Genomic DNA, 14,869 nt, shown 5'->3' on the forward strand with positions numbered 1-14,869 from the left:
TTTAAAAAACTTATACAGACAAAATTTTTCAAAGATAGATTAAATAAATATATCTTTTCCTGTTTATGTATCTTTAAAGCAGTATGTGTGATAAATATTAAATAAAACAATAGTTAAAAATATATTTAAAAAAAAAAGTTTAATTGTATTACTTTAGACTATAAAAATAAAAACATGTAATATATATTAATTAAATATTTATTTTTAATTATGGAAGTGTGATAAGTATATAAGGTGGTATATATACAACAAATGATAAAGTAACTTATAACAATTTTGTTACAAATTCCTATTTTGCATTGTTGAAACTTCGTCTTTTGATGAAAAACATTGGAATTATAATGTCATATGATACATTATAATGTTATATGATATCATATGATACAATTATAATGTCATATGATAGAGTATTCTAAAATTCATAATTTAACTAAACAGATTATAATTACATATCAACTATAACAATAAATTTCATAATATTATTACAATTTCACATAATTACGCTACACTGAGAAACTTTCTCCACATCCACATGTCCCTTTAATATTTGGATTATTGAAAACAAATTCGGAACTTAATTTGTTCTCGATATAATCCATTTCTGTTCCAAGAAGAGAAAGCTGTGCCTTTCTATCGATAAATATATGAACACCGTCTTGAATTACTTCCTCGTCAAGTTTGGATTTTTCTTTCGCATATTCCATAGTGTAACTCAAACCATTGCATCCACGCTGCCGTACTCCAACCTTAAGACCAATCTATAAATATATATATATAATATTTTTATTTTAATATATTAAATACAAAAAAAGTTTGAAGTTTTATTTTTAAAAACTTGTATATATGTCCTTATAAACATATCTCAGTTATAAAATTAGACATTTTTCTTTAATGTTATTATGTAATTCAAAAATATTATATATATATATAAGTACTTACATATTCATTCTTGTCTTTCAAAATATCTTTAATTTTATTGATAGCATTGGGAGTCTAAAATATAAGACATCTTCTTCATCAATATTTATATAAAAATGACCCATGAAAATAAGGTTATATTTATCCATCAACGTAATGTTGCAATATATTATGAAATAATAAAACTACGCAAAAAACACGAACTAAATACGTTGCAAAATCTATTGTAATAAATGATTTTAATTATTATTTTTAAAAACTTAAAACTTATTATTAATACTTTTTTTTGCAATATACTTTTCTCTAAATTTATTATTATATTTTCATCTTATATTCTCGAATTCAGTCTGTAAATTATGTAAAGTGTGTAAATAAGCAGTTTTTGCGAAAAAGTTTAAAAAACTATCTCTAATTTGTAACATATGCTGACCAAAGTAAGCGCAGCGCGAGTTGGAAGAATCTTTCTTCCTTTCACAGCTCGTATTGTGGCGGCTGCCACCGTGGATGATGCCATTTCTAATGCACGAATCTCGCTTATCGCTTAAGCCTTACGTCAAAGCTAAAGCTAGTATTTGGCATATTGTGAGATGCAATAGAAAGCGTCCCGTGACTGCTCATATGGTGCCTAAGATAACCAGTAATGATTGACCAATCAGAGAATCCTATTTTGTGTTGGCCAATTGGTAACCAAATGTCACTTCAAAATAAATTGAATCATAAATATAAGTGCTTAATACAAAACATATGAAATGTCTATATGTCTATATGTCTATGGCTTAATAATCGGTCATTACAATCTAGTAATTCAGACATAGGATATTGGTAATTGAAACAAAGAAATTTTCTTTTGTATGGTCAATCCACAGACTTCTATATAATTTATTAAATAGACCGCTAAGGCCCTGTGCACAATAGAGAAAATATTAAGAATAGGAATAAAATATTAAATATCAGAAGGAGCAATTTGGAATTATTTTACTTCAAACAAAGGAACAGAATGGATTAACGCAAAATGAAATAAAAAAATAAAAATTAGAAACAATTAATCCATTCCGTGTCCTTGTTTGAAGTAAAAAATAATTCCAAATTGCTCCTCTTGATATTTAATATTTTATTTCTATTCCTAATATTTTCTCTATTATACGCAGGGCTTAACTCCCTTATATGTTGACCGAAATATTGACCCCAAAAAGTATGTATCACGTATGAGAAATGTATTCGCAGGAGTATCATGCGGCGTGTACAACAGAGATTTTAAGTCCTAAACCTTAAGAAATTGACCAATCACAGTCGAGTATTCTTTTCATACTTGACTGTGATTGGTCAATTTCTTAAGACTTAGGGCTTAAAATCTCTATTGTAGACGCCGCATTATTACTCGTTACTCAAAAAATAACGAGACATTACAATTTCCGTTAGTTTTTTTATATATACCTAAAACTAACTTTACATACAAATTTCTTTAATACAAGATCAAATTAAACACTAAAAATTTTTAAACATTGTCTTACAAAGAAACAAGATACCAAAATGAGCTTGCAGTAGTTTTCATGTAATGCTGCGTTCCAACACTTATCAATATGTTTTTTTGTATGAAAATTATATCGAGTTAATTCGAAAAAAGTAACGATAAAAATAACTATTAAATTCGTTATGGCTCTTGCAGACGCGATAAAGCGACGCGCGACGTGCGATATCCAATGACAGCTCTGCTTTTCCGAAAAAAAAAAAGCTCTCATTGGATATCGCGCGTCGCGTCAATTATTCCCTGTTCCTTTGGATTGTGCGACAGGCTTTAGCGATCTAGTATTATATAGAAGTCTGTGGATTGACTATACATGGGCCAATCAAACGCTTCAAAACATTTGTAATGTCAAGTGGAATATAGTCATAATCATAAGTCAAAATCGTCGATTTGTTCACGATTTACTGTACAAATATAAGAAGAGTATCTATAATGGTAAAGTAATATAAAAAATTATATGTTGTGCTTTTTATTGATTAATTCATTGATTGTACGCTGTTATCAGTATTTTAAAATATTGTTTTATTGCATATGAAATAAATATAAGTAAGTGCTACTTTATGAATATGTGCTATGTAATCATAGCCAATATCTCGTTATTTTCCGTGTTTAATATATATATGTCTGAAAAGAATGAATAAATAAATAAAAGAATAAATAAATACATATATATATATTTTTTTTTAGCATGGTCGAGTTAAAGTACGTACTACAGCGGAACAGGAGGAGATAAGAAAAAGGGAAAAGGCAGCCAAAGTCGCCCAATACAAGGCCGATATTGCTGTAGTGTTTCAAAAGGTTTTGAAACTCATTTCTTATCTGCATATCTGTGATTCATTACATGCAGTTTTCTCTCATATATGATTATCATATCTTTTATATTTCAGAGGAAAGATAAAATATGGGATGATGAATTATTATTAATTACTAAACGTATGCTGTTAAATAATTCGGATATTTATACATTGTGGAATATTCGTCGTGAAGCTTTCCAAAATAACAAATGGTAACGTTACAATAAGATGTCTGATTTAATAGGTGTTTTCCAGTAAGGTACACAGATGACACAGTGTAACAGACAATACCACATGATTGGCTATCAAACGAAGAAATTTAAAATTCTGTATTTGATAGTCAATCGTATGATACTATGTTGTGTCACCTGTGTACTTTGCTGGAAAACACTTGTAGTGAGCAGAAATTAATTCAACAATGAAAATGTATAGGAGTGATGAAGATTATAAACAATTACTTGAAAATGAGAAGAGTTTAACTGAAAACTGTCTTAAAGAAAACCCTAAATCATATAGTGTGTGGCACCAAAGATGTTGGGTGATGGAACAAATGCCTGAACCTGATTGGAAGAAAGAATTATCACTGTGTGCAAAATGCTTAAACATTGATGAAAGAAATTGTTAGTATACCATGTCTCTTTTATCTTACTGTATGTGCAATATATATATGCCACATATATGAATACATAAATACAAATCCAATATTGCTCTTCAAACAAGGTAACATATCTGAAGAGACATTTTTTTATTATAGTTCACTGCTGGGATTACAGAGAGTTCATTGTGCAAAAAGCTGGGATCTCTAATGAAGAAGAATTTGAATTTTCCACCACAAAGATACTAAATAACTTTTCAAATTATTCATCTTGGCATTATAGAAGTCGAATATTATACAAAATGTTTGGTACCATAGAGGAGATACCAATCATAGATGAAAAGTATAGACAAGGTAAGTTCTTTGTAAATTATTTCATAATGTTTTTTATCTTTTGAAATAATAATGGATAATATTCTTCAGAGCTCGACCTTGTCATGAATGCAACTTTTACTGATCCAAATGACACTAGTGCATGGTTCTACCAAAGATGGCTTTTAGATAAGTGCATGACAATTTGTAGACTATGGCGTGCTCTCGTTAATAAAGATACCGCTATCATTGTTATTGACAACAATATACTAATTAAACCAGTTTCACTTTCACTATATGTCAATAATGAAGTTGTTGATGTACAATGGCAGTTATATCCAGATGAGAAATTTGCTAAGTTACAAATTGCAAGATTTGTAAATCCATTGGAGAATTTGGATCATGCCAAGAAAGTTTTTATAAAATTGCAAGAAACCACATATGAACTCTCATATTCACAAATAGAAAGTGCATGGATTTACAAAGATAATTCAAAGTTGCACAGACAAAATAGCAACGACGAACAATTAAATGAACAATTAAAGAGTTATAATCAGCTTTCCAAAATGGAACCAAATAATAAATGGGCCTTATTAACTGGTATATTATTGATGAAAAAAATTGATTTAAAAAAATTTTATATTGATATATTAAATAACTTAACGGCGCTATCGAAAATCGATAGCCTTCGCAAAAATTACTATAAAGATTTGCGTAAGTGTAATATATTTATATTTATATATAATATTAAAATCTCTTGAGTTTAACAAATTTATCTCGATTCTATTTATCTTTTACTTATTTTTTATAAATATACTTCTATTGCAATTTTAGGAAGCAAACTCTTGGTGGAATATAAATTGCTTGAAATATGGAAAGGGGAGAGTGATATGGAAATACAGTCCAAAATCGATTTACCAGGATTAGGTTTAACTAAATTACATAATAATCATTATTTTAGCTTCTTTGAGCATGTGTACCTTGATGCGAATCAGTTGGAGAACTCTCTGCATCAGTTTTCTACATTACAACAATGTACAAGACTATATCTCTCCAGCAATGGCATAACATCATTGAAACATTTTCCTACTCTACACAATCTCGAAATTTTCTCTTTAAGAAATAATAAATTAACAAGTACAGAGGAGATAATAAACTTAATAAAACGACATAAAAATTTATTAAGCTTAGATTTAAGAGATAATCCAATATATAATCCTACAAATATTATACTTGATGATCTAAATACAAGATGTGAAATATTTTTAACCACCATGTAACTTTTTAAACATTGAAAGAGAAATATATACTTTATATATGTATTATATTAAAAAGTGTTTAATGGTAACTTTTTTAATCTCTATTGACTATTGTTTTTACTATTTTTCAAGAAGATATTAAATCAAATATAGTTTAAAAAAAAAAGGAAAGATTTTCTCACAAAAATTTAGTTGTAATATTGGGTCTGTTCTTTATACCTGAACTGACTGCATTAGTTCAGAACTTATTTTTCTCCTTCCAATGTGAAGAGAAAAAGATAAACTCTGAACTAGTGCAGCCAGTTCAGCTATAAAGAACAGACCCATCATTTCATATTCTTCTTTTTTCTGGGCAGGAGGGATATTTCCTTCCTCAAAACATCATTTTGTTGCATGTTATTTCCTTTTATTATATCTAAGAATCTATAATAGATTCCTTTTAAATATAGACGAATCATAAAAAAATTTTAATTATAGTAGCAATTTTTAACGAAAATAGAGAAATGATATAAAGATTAAATCGGTGAAAATTTCTTTATTTCAACTAAAAATTGCCGCTATAATTAAAATCTTATTAAATATTTTATATATTATATATTTACACATAAATAATACTTACATTTTTACAATGCTACATGTTCTTATAGTAATTGGAATAGTTATCCGAATCTAAATCTGCTGTAGTTATAGATGAATCACCTGTATGGCATGGTATTGTTGGTATATTTGATCCCTGAATTGTGAAGCCATGATAATCTTCAGAGCTAATCGGCTTCAATACAGATGATAGGTTTGCTTCAGATGTGAGAGATTCATCTATTAAACTATCTGTCATATGTTTTTTAAAGAGCTGTGTTTCGCCAGGTGCAAGATCGGACTGCGTATCTAAACTGATAAGACTAGTTTCGTCTTCGCCCTTGCTAACTTCCAAGCTATCGTCGCCAATAAGGGATGGAAAATCGAATGTCGGCGATGGCGTCACGGAATCTGCTACCAATGATGTTCTCATCAAATCACTTGACAGATCTGTCATTACACCGCTATTCACGTTATCGCCGACTGAATGCGGATATATCTGTTATATGACAATTTAAAATAATATTTCGCAATGTTTGGTTGATAAAAATAGTGCATTATAAAAAGTGAAAGATAAAAGTTATAACTAATCTTACCTGTGGAATAATTGGCGGGGGTAGCTGATAGCTCTCAAAATCCTCGCTATCTAAATTAGTAGGCACTCTCTGACTATGAGATATCAACAATGGTGTTCTTTCAATCACTTTACTTACATCCTCTTTAATCTTTTCTTTAAATTCTATCATTTTGTTTTTCAGTTCTTCTGTTTGTTTCATAATATCAGCATTTTTAGCTTGCAAATCATCCAACAAAGTTATATCTTCACACATAAAGTGTAAACTCTGTATAATTAAATGTTATAAATTACATCTATGATATAGTAATTAAAATTCTCGATACATAAAGAAATTATAAAGAAATATTACTTCGCATATCATAAGAGCCGATTCCCATGTATTAGCTGGAACACATTCTCCTGACATATATGCATTAAAGTCCTTCTCAGCCATATTTAAGGATTCTGCAGTCAAGTTTTCGATAAATGATACTGCACAACACTGCACATAACATTATAAATAATTATTCAAAATAATATTGACAAGACTTTGATAATATAGATGACTTTATTTTGCGAAATGTAAAACACTTTAATAAATTTCAAATACCAGATTTGTGAAGTAATATCCTCCTTCACCGGTCATTAATCTGCTGGCATTGCAAAACCTTGTAATAAAATTTATATTACTCTTAAGACGTGCGGGATTAGCTTTTAAAACAATAAATATGAGTGCTGGAAGGAATTCATCAGCGGATGCTGGTCCATCAACAGATTGTTGCAATAATAAAAATATATTTCTACAGCAATGAATAACACATGCCAATTTCTCTTGAGGCGCTTTGGCAGAATCCATATTTAAAAGATCTAAAAAAAGAAGTTTTTATTATATTGCACTGCGCATAGAGATACATGCACATAGAACCAAATTACAAAACTACATTAATTTGTAATAATTAATATCATAATAGTATAGCAAACCTGTAATGGATGTGTAAACAAGCTCTCTAACTTCTGAGCTTGTTTCGTGAATCCTGCATTCCAAATTCTTGCCGCTAACCCAATTTAATTGCCGTATTCTGTTAAGCACACATACATACACACACAAAGTTATTTAATATTTTTTTTATATTAAATATAGATGCAATTTAAGCTGCTCCTCTAATTATGATATAAACCTTTTTTGTATGGCCAAGTCTTTTTCTTCATCAGATGTGAATGGAGGGCAGAAAAGAATTCTGTATAACAAAGTCATTGCATATCTTTCAACATAATCTAACAACTTTTCTTTAATATCTGATGGTATATCTGTAACAGAGAGCGTAATATAGGTAAATCTTCAAGCGATTTTACAGAGCTACATAAATATGGCATATATCACAAATTAAAACCTGCATATTTGGTGCTATTTTCTAGACGTTTTCCAAACACATGATAAAAATTTTGCGTTATCTCTGACAACTCTTCTATCCTTTTTACATCTTTATTTTGTAGTATGTCTACTACAAACGAATGTATGCACTTTCGTACATCCTTTTCTATCGGGGTCTTGGCTATATATAACAATAAATCTCGATTTTCTGCCTTAATTTTTTCGAGATCTGTATTATCTTTTAATAACTCGTGATATAATTCCTGATAACCTTGAACTTAAAATTTAATGCATTGCATATAATGAAGAAATAAGTAAACTTGTATATATGTTTAGTAAATATTTGTTTATAATAGTTTACAATAATAGCATCACTATAAAATACCTTTTGCAGTAGGTTTTCTAAACGAAATGTTTAACAATTTATACTTTTTCTCTTGCTGTACCTTTTTCTCCTCCTTGTGACTTCCAGTACTCACTGATCGATTAATATTATCTCTAAAAGAACAATAATGATATTATGTAAAGTAAAAGTAAATAAAACAAAAATTAATTTGGTTTTAGAAAAATCAAAGATCAGGGGCAAGTCAACAAACAAAATGATCCATCTGGTATACTACTCCATATATATATATTATACACAGTATTTGTAAAGTATTCGTCGTATAAGTAGCCATACTGATTTCAGTCTATGGTAAGATTTTCTTCAAATACGAATCATTGACTAAATAAAATTGGGAGCATTTTCATATAATGCCAGTGGGCACTGTATAAAATATTGTAGTGACAAGTTTTATTCAATATTCAATGCCTACGAGTGAAAATACATAAAAAATGTTTTTGGATTTTTATCATGCAAATATAGATCCCAGGAAAATAAAAATATTTAGCTTATATTTACTATAATTCATTTACTGAAGATGTTATTTAGTAATTATTGAAGACTACACTAAATATTATATCAAAAGATCTGCAGTATCATTTGAATCTTTCAGAAGGCAAACTGATCATATAATTAAAATTTAGAAACTTACAAAGAAAAAGGAGTTGATTAGTTTAGTTTCTTAAAAATTCAATTCATGGTCAATATCCAAAAAGGATGGAATAGTATACCAGATGGACCATTTTGTTTGTTGTTGATTTGCCCCTGATCTTCGATTTTTCTAAAATCAAATTAATTTTTGTTTTATTTACTTTTCCTTGCGAAACAATCTAAGGGAAAGAACTAGTACTTATGGTGAATATTCTACAAATAATATACATCAAATATTATATTTGTGCTAATGTCGGTTTATGTTGGATCATAAATCTTCATTATATCCAGAAGCATAGCGAAATATATCATTACGTTTTAAGGGATAAATAAATATTATGTATTTAAAAACTTGCAAATGAGATATGCGTTCGGCTTGGGCGCGTCGTTTTTGCAAATGTTCCCGATGACATTTGCTGCAGTAACCTTCCCATTCCGCATTGCCATAAAATCCACAACCGTTCTTGCACTTCAAATCAGCTTCGTCAATACGAAGAGTCGGTGTCTTCGTAGAATACATGCCTTTGCGCAATCAAAATGTTTCTGCCGGTAAGTAGATATGAAACTGTCCTTGACGGTGACAGAAGAGAAGCTTAACCTAACTTAAAATCTATAATCCCACAAGTTGGGAGAAGTGTGTTTTATTTCAATCTCCGTCAAGACATTTTTGCTACTCTTGCAATGGTGAACGATAATTTTGTGCCAATCATTGAATAACACTTTCGATCTAAAAATTGACAGAATACGAAAGTAGACCAAGCACACAAGAGCCAAAGGACTTCTTTGTTTTGATTAGTCAATTAAAAATTATGATACTTTTGCAGCGTCAAATAGAACGCGCCCCATAACGATCTTTGCCGAACGTATTGATTGGCTGTTATTGCGAGAAACTTTTCCAAGGCTGCGTTTCGATTATAGAGATGGTATATCTAGACCGAGTGTTGAAGAGTGAGGGCCAAGGTGCACATAGAAAAGGACATACTCTGTTCCGTGCTCCTTGCGCTCTCTCTCACTCGCATGTAGCATAGCGAAAGAGTACGCTATGCTACGTGCGAGCGAGAGAGAATCTGCATCTTTACCCCCACTCCTTAAATAAAGGCAAATTCTCGGTCTAGATCTAGATATACTATGTCTATGGTATATGGTATCCCCTAGCCCTAATAGAAAATCTGAAATCTCAATGTATTACGCGTCCGCGTAATATGTTTATAATTAAAATTTAGTGTTTATTTATAGATTATTTAGAAATATATCTTTGTGAATTTAAGTCTATCGCATATATATGTTTGTAATATGAATCCTTTAACGTACGCATATTTTTTTAATTTATAATTTATATGTATAAGTTAAGAAATATTAAGCACTCATAAATAAAAGAAAAAAACATTACTAATAGATATAAACCATATATTTTATATATTATATATTCCTAATTTTAAATTTATATATATGTATATATAAAAAAAATTTTTAATTCAGAAACTAAAAATTATATTACATTCGCTCTATTATGGATAACCTATATTTTCAGTAATGTCAAAAATATAAAGAAGCTCACTGAGCAAGAATTGCAAAGTAACAACAAAACATCTTGGCATGACCAATATAAAGATAGCGCTTGGATTTTCATCGGTGGCCTACCATACGATTTAACAGAAGGTGATGTTATCGCTATCTTTTCTCAGTAAGTTAAATCTGTATATAAATTACAATTATCACCTGTATAGGCAATTAGTCTTTTCAAAATAAATGTAATATATATTGTAGATATGGAGAAGTAGTTAATATAAACTTAATCAGAGATAAAGATACTGGAAAACAAAAGGGATATGGCTTTTTGTGTTACGAAGATCAAAGGAGTACTATACTGGCAGTTGACAATTTTAATGGCATAAAGGTATATTTTAACACAAGTATAAGATTGTAAACTATTATTTACTGTTATTTGTAATATTGTATACTACTGTTTTCTCACTTGTTAACAATATTAAATAAGTATATAGCAAAATAATGACCTTTTTCCATACAAAAGTGTATGTGTACATATACATATATATAATATATATATATATTTTTTTTTAATTTTATATATATATATATTTTATTTTATATTCCTCAAAGTTATAATAAAAATATCTCAATATAAAAAAAAATCTATTTTTCTTTTGTAGATTTTAGGCAGAGTAATACGAGTGGATCATGTTACCAATTACAAAGCACCAAAAGATTCCAAAAATATAGACGAAGAAACGAACAAATTACGAAAAGAGGGTTGTGCTCCAAAAAAAGATTGAGATGTATAGGATACGCATATAAAAAAAGCGATATATCAAGGTATTATTTTTTAAAAGCATATTATTTTGCATATATTTGTACTTTTAAATTTAATCACACACTCACACATACATATATGCACACAAACACATAATAAATATATATTGATTAAGCCTCATTACTTACAATTGATTTGTTATTGCAAATTAAGTCTTAGTTATAGCGTTATGGTTAAAATTAAAAATATTACACAAGTTATTATTATTTCTACCATGCAATCTTATTTCCCAATTTGATTTTCTTAAAATCTTAAGTATTTAAAGAATATGATAAAGTTTTTTAAGATTTAGGATTAAAGATTAAGAAGCTCTTCATTTCATATGTGTTAAAGAGAATATTATAATATTAATGATGTCAACATACACATACAAGCAACAAACTTGTGTCAATAAATTATATTATTATTTCTTAACAGAATGATATCAAGAAGAACCAAATTCGCTCATCCATTTCTCATATTTTTCCAAGTCCTCCTGGGAAACACTTTTATTACATCTCTCAACAGCTTCATCAAAATCTGCAGCAGAAACAGGCAAGTCCAATTCTTCCTTTGGCAATTGCCTGATCTGATCAGGTCTCAAACCCGCAATTTTCTTTCGCATCAGCATCATCGAAGCATCTCTAAATGATAAAATGGCGAATAATATGTTATAAAATGTCTGTAAATTATTTCGTAATTCTCTGCTCACCTACAAACATTCGTGATATCTGCACCAGAATAACCTTCAAGTTTCTTTGCGATATCTGTTAGGTTTACAGATGAATCCACCTTGACTTCACGAAGATTTATCCTTAACAATGCTTCTCTACCTTCATCTGAAAAATGAAGAAATCGGAAAATATATTTTATATTATGGATATATTGCATCTCTCTCTTGTTGAGAAACCAAAATTTATCAAAACTTACGATTAGGTAGCGGAATGTAAATACGTTTCTCCAAGCGTCTTCTCAGAGCTTCGTCGATATCCCATGGAAAATTTGTTGCTGCTAATACCATCACCACTTTGCTTGGATCTTCGCTATATATATATAAAAATACTTGATATCTGCTCTTACATTATTATAATAAATAAAATAAATGTCGTACAGTATTTTACCTATTGGAACTTATTCCATCCATTTGAACAAGAAGCTCAGATTTCACACGACGTGAAGCTTCATGTTCTGATTCAGATCCTCTTCTAGAGCACAGAGAATCAATTTCATCAATGAAGATTGTACTGGGTGCATAAAATCTAGCCTGTGTCCGCACAAGATATAAATTAATAATATGAATGGAATGTTACATTTCTCTAGAGAAATTTGCTTAGATGTCAATTAAACATTTTATTAAAATATTGTCTTACCATTTCAAACAATAATCGAACGAGTTTCTCCGATTCACCTCTATATTTTGATGTCAATGTAGAAGACGAGACATTGAAAAATGTTGTGCCACATTCTGTTGCAACAGCCTTTGCGAGCATAGTTTTGCCTGTGCCTGGTGGCCCAACCATGAGTACTCCTTTCCAGGGTCGCCTAATTCCCTAAAAATATTACATTTATATTAGCATAATGAAATTTTATTGCACTTTATGATAGATTGAGAAAGGGATATACTTTGAAGAAATCAGGCATCCACATTGGAAGCACAACTGCTTCCTCCAGTAATCTTTTTGCTTCATGTAAATCTGCTATATCGTCCCAATGAATATTTGGATTTTTTTGAACAATATCTCTTTCTATAATTTTAATATCAATATTTCAATAATTGTTTTTCTACATTTTTCCCAATAAGTTTGTAAATAACAGTAATAATAATACCTAATATTTCTACAAGATCTTTATCAGTAGTAGACGGTTCAAATTTGCGTTCTTCTAATTCGACATCATCTTTTTCTGTCTCTGACTTGTCCTGTAATTATTGTAGTTTTGATTTATATTAATATTCATAACTTTTTAAAAACTTAAAATATAAATATGTATTTCTCTCTTTTCATTTTGCAAACTGCATGACCTTATTGGTATCATCTTTCTTTATAATTTTCTTGTCATCCTTTTTGGTGGTAGCCTTATTATCTGGTTTTTTAGTTGTAACAAGAGATTTTCTAGTATTTGTTCGATTTTGCTGTTTCTGTTGAACCTTTTGCTGCTTTGAGTTTCTGAAAAATATATTAGCTAAATTACTTTTTCATAGTTAAGCATATATATAGCACAATATATAATAAAAGCAAATAGAAGTGAAAGAGAAGAAAGAGAAAGAAAAAAGAAATTTAAATATTAAATCTATAAAAAATATTCATAAAAAGTCATAAAATATATTAAGGATTTATATTAATACTTTTGTTCTGCTGGGGTTAAGGGTGGCCATACATCAGGATCTCTGGCTGGCGTTTGATTCCAAGAGGGTTCTGAATTATAAGACCACAGAGCAGGATCTCGTGTTGGTTCTTCAAATGACAAACAAGATGTTCCTGAAATTTAAAAATTTATTATCATTCTATGTGTCGTCATTGTAACAATAGAAAATTTATTTATCTTGATTGTGCTCTTTCTACCAAGCAGTCTTTCTCCATGTGTGTCCACTTTGAAAAGTTGCAATGTATTGGATATAGCCTTTACTTTTTCGAACTCTTCAACAATTTGATGTTGTACAACTTGCCATTTTGCCTTACGAGTCGCATCTGCTATGGTCGCGAGTAATCTATGTATTTGTTGCACAACCCCCTGATAATAAACGCCAGACGTGTCGTAATTTCCCATCAATGCCATTTCACGTGCAAGTTTCGTATTTTCGCAAATTTCATTTATTGACACAGCCATTATCTCACTTTCGCATAAACGAGAAAATATCGATATAAAGAGTGCAAAATTTGTTACACTCTCAAATAGATATATAAGGTGAGAGCATCGATTACGAAATCGTTAAATTCTTCCAAAATGTTCGTGAGAGCGAAAAAGTTCGTTTGTTTGCACATTGATGTACATTTTCTCGCGTTCTATAATTGACGCTATATTAAATTACATAGTTACATCGCTGCAGGTTAATTTTCATCGAACAATTCTGTATTGTGCATAAATTAATTCAGGCAGTAATAAATTCACGCTTGTTTTTAAGTTGATTTGTTCGACAATTTAAATACTTTCACAGAAATTACGCGAAAGTTTTCATAAATTTTCTATCATGTTTGTTTAACATTTTTATCGCAGTTGCATCACAGAAGATTATGGCTGCATTTAGCAGGGAAAGCGCTCAGTATTATCTTGTCAATACTGGATGTTGATTTGCTAATTCTAAAAGTAAGAGCCAATCACGTTCGATTGCTACTGAGCAGTTTTCTCTGCTAAACGCGGCTAATGGTTATTGGCCAGTTGAAAATAGGATCGGTTTCTCTGATTGGTCAGTCGTGCTGGGTTATTCTAGGCATCGGTCGATATAAGTGGTGTGTCCAAATGAATTTGTCCTTCCACAAAAGAGTCTCGTATGGGCTCTTTATGCTTGGTTGTTTTTAAAAATTATTTAACAGTTTATTGCATATGCAAATTTACTTGATAGGCTCTTGTTTTTATAATTATCGATTGTATTTTTACAGCCCTCTACATTAAAATCGAATT

General features: G+C 29.8%; 5 protein-coding genes across 9 annotated transcripts; 2 read left to right on the forward strand and 3 right to left on the reverse strand.

Moving 5' to 3' along the window:
- Positions 1 to 210: 210 nt before the first annotated feature.
- Positions 211 to 1,471, reverse strand: Magr (Iron-sulfur cluster assembly 1 homolog MagR). Its single transcript, XM_070299994.1, has 3 exons — positions 1,349 to 1,471; positions 940 to 993; positions 211 to 758 (listed from the first exon to the last, which is right to left on the reverse strand). Exons 1-3 carry the CDS (start codon positions 1,430 to 1,432, stop codon positions 504 to 506), a joined length of 393 nt encoding a protein of 130 aa, XP_070156095.1. The 5' UTR covers positions 1,433 to 1,471; the 3' UTR covers positions 211 to 503.
- A 1,313-nt stretch (positions 1,472 to 2,784) lies between these two features.
- Rabggta (Rab geranylgeranyltransferase subunit alpha) lies at positions 2,785 to 5,438 on the forward strand. Of its 2 annotated transcripts, none has more exons than XM_070299892.1 (7): positions 2,785 to 2,878; positions 3,131 to 3,241; positions 3,331 to 3,449; positions 3,670 to 3,857; positions 3,992 to 4,186; positions 4,256 to 4,858; positions 4,979 to 5,438. In XM_070299892.1, exons 1-7 carry the CDS (start codon positions 2,876 to 2,878, stop codon positions 5,422 to 5,424), a joined length of 1,665 nt encoding a protein of 554 aa, XP_070155993.1. In that variant the 5' UTR covers positions 2,785 to 2,875; the 3' UTR covers positions 5,425 to 5,438. The 2 variants fall into 2 exon arrangements, with proteins under 2 accessions (XP_070155993.1, XP_070155994.1); XM_070299893.1 differs by lacking the exon at positions 2,785 to 2,878 and adding an exon at positions 2,918 to 2,989.
- Rabex-5 (Rabaptin-5-associated exchange factor for Rab5) lies at positions 3,047 to 9,907 on the reverse strand. 3 transcript variants are annotated; one of them, XM_070299889.1, is made up of 10 exons: positions 9,297 to 9,907; positions 8,293 to 8,405; positions 7,927 to 8,184; positions 7,714 to 7,843; positions 7,517 to 7,614; positions 7,146 to 7,402; positions 6,906 to 7,037; positions 6,576 to 6,821; positions 6,023 to 6,478; positions 3,047 to 3,067 (listed from the first exon to the last, which is right to left on the reverse strand). In XM_070299889.1, the coding sequence occupies exons 1-9, from the start codon at positions 9,458 to 9,460 to the stop codon at positions 6,035 to 6,037; spliced, it is 1,842 nt and encodes a 613-aa protein (XP_070155990.1). In that variant the 5' UTR covers positions 9,461 to 9,907; the 3' UTR covers positions 3,047 to 3,067; positions 6,023 to 6,034. The 3 variants fall into 3 exon arrangements, with proteins under 3 accessions (XP_070155990.1, XP_070155989.1, XP_070155991.1); XM_070299888.1 differs by lacking the exon at positions 3,047 to 3,067 and adding an exon at positions 5,535 to 5,826; XM_070299890.1 differs by lacking the exon at positions 3,047 to 3,067 and having other exon boundaries at positions 5,943 to 6,478; positions 9,297 to 9,667; positions 9,757 to 9,907.
- A 14-nt stretch (positions 9,908 to 9,921) lies between these two features.
- LOC138935387 (RNA-binding motif protein, X-linked 2) lies at positions 9,922 to 12,657 on the forward strand. 2 transcript variants are annotated; one of them, XR_011447238.1, is made up of 6 exons: positions 9,922 to 10,247; positions 10,472 to 10,624; positions 10,708 to 10,837; positions 11,112 to 11,274; positions 11,690 to 11,806; positions 12,026 to 12,624. XR_011447238.1 is itself a non-coding variant. In XM_070299895.1 (5 exons), exons 1-4 carry the CDS (start codon positions 10,234 to 10,236, stop codon positions 11,232 to 11,234), a joined length of 420 nt encoding a protein of 139 aa, XP_070155996.1. In that variant the 5' UTR covers positions 9,922 to 10,233; the 3' UTR covers positions 11,235 to 11,274; positions 11,690 to 12,657. The 2 variants fall into 2 exon arrangements, 1 of the variants encoding a protein (XP_070155996.1); XM_070299895.1 differs by having other exon boundaries at positions 11,690 to 12,657.
- Kat60 (Katanin 60) lies at positions 11,038 to 14,471 on the reverse strand. Its single transcript, XM_070299894.1, has 10 exons — positions 13,813 to 14,471; positions 13,596 to 13,728; positions 13,272 to 13,416; positions 13,079 to 13,169; positions 12,875 to 12,996; positions 12,622 to 12,801; positions 12,373 to 12,515; positions 12,182 to 12,294; positions 11,964 to 12,090; positions 11,038 to 11,895 (listed from the first exon to the last, which is right to left on the reverse strand). Exons 1-10 carry the CDS (start codon positions 14,075 to 14,077, stop codon positions 11,697 to 11,699), a joined length of 1,518 nt encoding a protein of 505 aa, XP_070155995.1. The 5' UTR covers positions 14,078 to 14,471; the 3' UTR covers positions 11,038 to 11,696.
- Between the last annotated feature and the right edge of the window lie 398 nt (positions 14,472 to 14,869).

Source organism: Polyergus mexicanus, unplaced genomic scaffold, assembly GCF_030449975.1.
Source record: "Polyergus mexicanus isolate NDT 795.1 unplaced genomic scaffold, iyPolMexi1.0 SCAF_8, whole genome shotgun sequence".
Classification (NCBI taxonomy): Eukaryota; Metazoa; Arthropoda; class Insecta; order Hymenoptera; family Formicidae; genus Polyergus; species Polyergus mexicanus.